Genomic DNA, 8,005 nt, shown 5'->3' on the forward strand with positions numbered 1-8,005 from the left:
AAAAACATAGTAAGTTAATATGATTTGAAACTTTATCATTTGAACTCTCTTATCTTACCTTAGTCCATGTAGGCAGAAATTTTTTTGAATCGCTTTTATCGTCGAATAAAGAGACTCCGTGCCGGACTGGTTCAATTGATGTAGTATCAATCTCACCAACCATGGTTTCCTGAAAGTATGTAGTATGTAGTATGTAGTATGTAGTATCTAGTATGTATCAACAGTGTCTCAAGAAATGAATATTATCTGTTGAAGGAGGTTTGTTTTTGGAGGATGTTTTAACTAGTTTTGCTTTGCGGATAACACTATGCTGTAAAACTGTCACGGAGTACAGCTTAGAAGAATCATTCTTATTCGGTTCTTTTTCCTCGGAATTTTCAATTGAAAGGGAAAGATTGGTTGGTTTTGGCTGTAGCAATAGGGAACACAATCTTCCTGTCATTGACTTTTATCCATGGAAATATACTTTTATTTAAATTTTGTCGTCCCTATCATATAATGGAGTTCATTTGTGACTATGATTACAACATTAGATGGAAAAAAAGTGAATCATAGGACATGTACATGTACCCTAATGTATATAAGTTTGAGTTTAAATTTGCTGTCAAATTCTTACATTTCCTTACCATGATTCATCTATCTCCTCTCCTGACATGACATGGAGGTGGTATATGATGGTTTGACTAGAAAGTTTTCACATGTATATATAATCATGATTGATTCTTCAAAATCAATCTACATAAATGTATTACTAAAAATAAAGATAAGAATGATACAAAGAATATTCTATCTTCTTAATACATTTCTGTAATCGAAATTGGAGGTTGACGAATGTTGAGATTTTCTCTCAAGTCATCAAACAAATTTAGTGGAATGTCCTTTGTAAAAATGTCGGCTATTTGATAACGTGGAGGAACATATAGAACACATACTTGATCACGAGTAACCTTTTTGCGCCCAAAATGAATATTTATGTCAATGTATTTTGATTATGTTATTTTCAAAGTACTTTTATTTAAATGCAAGTGGATTCTCAATAACAGTGGTGTATAAATTAGGGGTGACAAACAGGCATGTCTGCCCCGTAAAAGTCCGCAAAAAAACACGGCAGGCGGACATATTTGAGAGTGTGGGTCTAAAATTTTGCCCTGCTCGTAAAAAAGTAATGACGGGGCGGGGAACGTCTGTGGGTATTGAAACTTTTAAGCCTAAAAATAGTAAAATTGTATGGAAAAGCTCATGCCCGCAAAAGCCCGCAAAAGCCCGCAAGAAATAGAGCGGGGAGGACACCTCGTCCCACCTGCCAATCCTTCACTTTAATGTGTCCACCCCGCTCTATTTTTTGTTAGTCCCTAAAATAGAGTGGTGTTCTAAATAGTATTTTATATTCTTCATTCATAATTTATTGTAAGTTATAATTTCGAAGGTTATTTAATAACCGGTGTTATTATTTGAAATTATAGGTATTTAAAGTTAAGAACCCAAGACACTGAGATACTACTATTTGATGTAGGGCCAGTTTGTTTCAACTTTAAAAAAATGGATTTTTTCTTTGTATTTTTGAAAATAGATTTTTTAAAACCGTTTTTCAAAATATTACAAGTTTTTTAATATTTGTTTTTTCTAAAATGAAACACTTTAGTTGACATCCCATAACATAAACATACATAATTGAAGACCAAAAGTTAGTCAAAATCATAATTTTTTCAAAAAGTTGTATTTCAAAAATGATTTTTATGAAAATCTATTTGAAATAGCTTCAAAATTAAGTGATTTTTTGAAATTTTGATATCCAAATTTTTTCCCCATAAATAGATGAAATACCTAAAATCACATTTTAAGAATAACTATTCAAACAGATTTTTCATTTGAAGCTTTTATAAAAAATTTCTTTGTAAAAAAAATTTTCGCAAAATTTGGTAACACTATAAAAATCATTTTTAAAAAAAGCCAAAACAAACGGGCCCGTAATGGTGTGTAAATTGTAGGTTGTTTTGTGTCATTTTGGTTTCTATATAATACATAATTTTTGGTTTTTAATGGATTTTTTTTTAATGTAAAAAAGATTTGGTCTAATTCTATTTACAAATGGGTGTGTTGTCGTTTCTAATTTGAAAATTTGGGAATTGTGTCAAATATATAGGTACTGTTAAGAATAACTAGATATTGAACCTAACTTAAGTTGAATTTATGAAGCCAACTATGAAAATGATGGAGGAAGTGGAATGAAACTTTTCTATCTTTCAAAGTAAAACTTGGTGTGTAATTTACATTTACCAAAGAGGTGTATTTATACTAGTGGAGAAATTACTATTATAATTAGTATCACTATTCTATCTTTGACAAATTATACATCACCAATAATTTGTCATTACTATTCTAATTTTGACTATTAGATAGAAATTTCTAAATAATAATAATAATATTCTTTATTATTATAACACCCCCCCCCCCCTTAGAAATATCTATCATGGTGCTCCTTTGAAACCTTGTTGAGGGGAATCTTATGGGAACACACGTTGCCTCGTTAAAAACCTTATAAGGAAAAACCCATTGGGATAAAAACCTTAATAAGGGAAAAAGAGTGCAACATTATGCTCCCCCTCAAAAGAACATACACAATTAGCTCTTTTTCAAAGATCTCTACGATGGCGCATTCCAATATTTTGCACATGCTTCTTGAAAACCGATGTAGGAAGTGCCTTTGTAAATAGGTCTACCATGTTATCACATGAACGAATATATTGAATATCAACCTCTTTATTTCTTTCAAGTTCTTGTGTGAATGAGAAAAACTTGGGAGGAATATGCTTGGTTCTATCACTTTTTATGTAGCCTTCTTTCATCTGAGTAACACATGCAGCATTGTCTTCATACAAAATTGTTGGATTATTATCAATTGGTAAACCAGACGCTCCTTGAATATGTCGAGTTACCGATCGTAACCATCTACACTCTTTGCTTGCTTCATGAAGGGCAATTATTTCAGCATGATTTGAAGAAGTTGTTACAAGTGTTTGTTTTTGCGATCTCCATGATATTGCAGTGTTACCATATGTAAATATATATCCAGTTTGTGATTTAGCATTATGTGGATCTGACAAGTACCCTGCATCTGCATAACCAAGCAAAACTGGTTTTGTATTGTTAGAATAAAACAAACCAAGATCAGATGTACCTCGAAGATATCGAAATATGTGCTTTATTCCTTTCCAATGTCTTTTTGTAGGGCATGAGCTGAATCTTGCTAGTAAATTTACTGCAAAAGCTATATCTGGTCTTGTATAGTTAGCAAGGTACATGAGTGCCCCAATAGCACTGAGGTATGGTACTTCAGAGCCAAGATCTTCTTCATTACCTTCCTTAGGTCTAAATGGATCACTGTCAACATTGAGTGTTCTACCCATCATTGGAGTGCTCAAAGGATTTGCTTTGTCCATGTTAAACCTTTTCAATACTCTTTCTGTATAATTTGCTTGATGTACCAGTATACCATTTTTAGTATGCTCAATTTGTAAACCAAGACAGAACCTAGTTTTTCCCAAATCTTTCATTTCAAATTCTTTCTTTAAGTAATCTCTTGCTTCCTTAATTTCTCTATTAGTTCCAATGATATTTAAATCATCAACATAGACAGCAATTATTACAAAACCAGACATTGTTTTTCTTATAAAAACACAAGGACAAATAGGATTATTCTCATAGTCTTCTTTAAGTAAATATTCACTTGACCTATTATACCACATGCGTCCTGATTGTTTTAACCCATACAATGACCTTTGCAACTTAGTTGCATACATTTCTCTAGGTTTTGATGTATCGGGCATTTTAAATCCTTCTGGGATTTTCATGTATATATCAGTGTCAAGTGAACCATATAAATAAGCAGTAACAACATCCATAAGATACATATCAAGATTGTTAAATACTGATAAACCAATTAAATAACGAAAAGTAATGGCATCCATAACAGGAGAATATGTTACCTCATAATCAATTCCTGGTCTTTGGTAAAAACCTTGTGCAACAAGACGAGCTTTGTATTTTACAATCTCATTTTTCTCATTTCGTTTTCTTACAAAAACCCATTTATACCCAACTGGTTTTACATTTTTTGGTAAAACCGTAATAGGGCCAAATACTTTTCGTTTTTTAAGAGAATTTAATTCAGTATCTACTGCATCTTTCCAATTTTTCCAATAATGCCTATTTTGACATTCACCCATAGTTCTTGGTTCATGATCATCGTTTTCATTCATTATTTCACATGCAACTGAGAATGAAAATATCTCATCAATATTCATACCTTTTCGGTTCAACAGATTTCCTGTATTAACATAATTAATTGAAATCTCGAGATCATTCTTGTTTTCAGCTTCATTATTGATGATCTCATTATCACCATCTTGTGCTTCTTCGAGAGCACTATTTTCAATTGTGGATTTATTATTATTATTATTATTATCTAGTGTCTTTTCAAGATCATTTTCAATCAAATCCACCTTTTCTATTCCCTTTCTTTTTCGGGGATTCTTGTCTTTGGATCCCATAGGTCGCAGGGCCGGCCCTATGCATGTGCAGGAAGTGCTACAGCACAGGGCCCCAAATTTTAGGGGCCCCAAAATTTTAAAAGGTCCAATTTTTTTCCATAAATATTAATTGAAATAAATAAAATGTTATGATAAAAATTTAATAAATCAAAAAATGCTATAATAAAAATTCAATACATATAAAATTTGAGATATATCAAAATTCAAAATGATTTTAATTAAATATATTATTGATTAATACATAAATATAATTTTTATGTGTATTTTTTCATTATTATAATTGTATTTATATTTTAAATTTGGGCCCATTTTCAAAATTAGAACGGGGCCTCTGCGTTTATTTGGCCGGCCCTGATAGGTCGGCCACGCTTCAAGTGTGCCTTAGATGTACTTGCTACATCATTTAGATTTGAAAACTCAATCCTAGCTGGGACATTTATTGCCGGTACATGTGACTTTGTCACTCTTTTCAAATCTGTAAATGAATCTGGCAAATGATTTGCTAAATCTTGTAAATGGACTATTTTCTTTACATTTTCTTCCCATGATCTATTATATGGGTCTAAATGCAATAAATGGGGCACATACCATGTTATGTCCTTTTCTACCTTTTTATTTTCCCCCCTAGCATTGGAAATTTTGTCTCGTCAAAATGACAATCAGCAAATCTTGCCTGAAAAACATCACCTGTTAGAGGTTCAAGATATTTAATAATAGATGGTGATTCATATCCCACATATATTCCTAACCTCCTTTGAGGTCCCATCTTTGTTATTTGTGGTGGAGATTTTGGGACATATACTGCACAACCAAATATCTTTAAATGAGAAATATCTGGTTCCTTACCAATTGCAAGTTGATAAGGGGTATGTTTATGATCAGCATTTGGCCTTAGACGGATGAGTGCTGCAGCATGTAAAATTGCATGACCCCAAACTGTAACTGGTAGTTTAGTTTTCTTTATTAATGGTCTAGCAATATATTGAAGACGTTTGATTAATGACTCTGCTAAACCATTTTGTGTATGTACATGGGGAACAGGGTGTTCCACAGTAATTCCAATTGACATACAATAATTATTAAATGATTCAGATGTAACTTCACCTGCATTGTCAAGTCTAATTTTCTTTATAGTGTAGTCAGGAAATTGAGCTCTAAGTTTAATAATTTGTGCAAGAAATTTAGCAAATGCCATATCACGACTTGACAATAAGCATACATATGACCATCTACTAGAAGCATCAATTAATACCATAAAATATCTGAATGGTCCTGACGGTGGATGGATAGGTCCACATATGTCTCCTTGAATTCTTTCAAGAAATGCAGGCGATTCTGTCTGAATCTTTCCTGGTGAATGCTTTGTTATTAGTTTACCAAGTGAGCAAGCTTCACATGGTTTATCATCTTGTGTAAGTTTTAAACTTTTCAATGGATGACCATGTGTACTTTCAACTATTTTACGCATCATTGTTGAACCAGGGTGACCTAAACGGTCATGCCATAAAATCTCAATTTTGGGATCTTCTTTTACTACTAAATTGCATTCAATTTCATGTATATATGTGTAATGTAAACCATAAGACAATTTTGGTAGTTTTTCTAAAATTTTCTTCTTTCTCAAAACATTAGAAGTAATATTAATGTATTTCATATTACCTTCAGTTTCAGTTTCAGTATCGTATCCTTGACGATATATGTCATTAAAACTTAACAAATTTCTCTTTGATTTTGGAGAGTATAAAGCATTGTTAATGACAAATTTTGTCCCATTTGGTAATATGAACATAGCATTACCTGTTCCTTCAATCAAATCTGCAGGACCTGAAATTGTATTTATTACACCTTTAGTATGGTTTATTTCAGTAAAATATTTCTTACTTTTGAGGATTGTATGAGTAGTCCCACTGTCCGGAATGCAAATGTCTTTGACATGTTCCATGTCTAACCTTCTTAAAAATAAAAATAAGATTAAATAGATCGTAAATCAACACCATATTTATTAAACATAATATATATTAAACAACATAATATCTATTAAACGATATACAAATTATTAAGTTAATACATATTCACACATATCACACATTATTCAAACAGTTCCTTAATCCATTGATCCTTCAACGAAGTCAGCAGTTTCAAAATATGTATTATCATTGCTGGGTTCAATCTCATTAAAATTAACTTCTTTTCCTTTTTCTTCCACAGATGCCATTTGTCTTTTGCACAAATGATCTGGTGTTCTACACACCTTAGACCAATGACCTTTCTTTCCGCATCTGAAACATACATCCTCATAGTTTCTCGAAGGACCTTCTTAGATATACTTTCCCTTTCCTTGATGATTCCAATTATTCTGGTCATATCTGGGAGATCTATAATTATTAATATGACCTCGTCCACGTCCTCTACCACGAAAATGGTTTCGACCGTGGAAAAAATTCCGGCCATGATATCCTCCTCGACTATGACCATCAAAACGAGTACGACTATTATTACCATCAAAACGAGCATGACCACCACGTTTCTTGAGACGATTAAAACCACCACGTCCACGATTAAATGTTGTGACATTAATTTCAGGATATGTTATTGTTCCTGTGGGTCGTGACTGGTGGTTTTTTATAAGAAGTTCGTTGTTTTGCTCTGCCACTAGAAGGGCTGCAACTAAATCAGAATATTCAGTAAATTCCCTCATTCTGTATTGTTGTTGCAACAATACCTGGGATGCATGAAAAGTTGAAAAAGTTTTTTCTAACTTTTCCTTTTCAGTTATAATTGTGCCAAAAAATTTTAGTTGTGCTATAATCTGGTGCATAGCAGAATTATATGCAATGACACTTTTGTAGTCTTGGAATCTTAACTTGTTCCGCTGATCCATTAATGAGGGTAACAAGACTTTTTTCTGATGTCCAAATCTTGCTTTAATTTTGTCCCACAAAATCTTGGGATCTTTAGCATTTGAATATTCTGTTTGCAGTCCATCATCAAGATGGTGCTTGATTATTCTATTCACTTTTGATTTTCTCTTTTCCATCTAATCTGGGTCGTCTGTTGATTTTCCAGTATTGTCTCCTTCAAGTATTTTGTTAAGGCCCTCACATGTAAGGTACTTGTTAGAAAAATCAATTTAAACTGAATGGAATCGAGGCTAGAATCGTGAATGAAATCACTTTCCTTATAAGTATTTCAAGCACTCTCAATATGTCTTAGAGTTGGAACGCAGGAATACCCAGGATAATTCAGCCTTTTATCGAGTTTGCGTAAGACCGACGAAAACTCGGATGTAGCGAAGAGTGTCTGGAATTTTAGTGAAGATAATAGGCTTATCAGATGTACAATTTTTGTTGTTTATTTCTGAATCAAGAATGAGGTTTTTATAGGCCACTTTAGTATTGTTTATAAGGTAGCGACCCTTCGTGAAACAATTCCTTTTCCAAAAGTTACAATGTTTG

General features: G+C 32.6%; 1 protein-coding gene across 1 annotated transcript; it reads right to left on the reverse strand.

Annotated features, from left to right (window-relative positions):
- Positions 1-6,867: 6,867 nt before the first annotated feature.
- On the reverse strand, positions 6,868-7,587 carry LOC131618928 (uncharacterized). The gene has a single exon (XM_058890103.1). It carries the CDS (start codon positions 7,585-7,587, stop codon positions 6,868-6,870), a length of 720 nt encoding a protein of 239 aa, XP_058746086.1.
- Between the last annotated feature and the right edge of the window lie 418 nt (positions 7,588-8,005).

This window comes from Vicia villosa, linkage group LG1 (assembly GCF_029867415.1).
Source record: "Vicia villosa cultivar HV-30 ecotype Madison, WI linkage group LG1, Vvil1.0, whole genome shotgun sequence".
Lineage (NCBI taxonomy): Eukaryota > Viridiplantae > Streptophyta > Magnoliopsida > Fabales > Fabaceae > Vicia > Vicia villosa.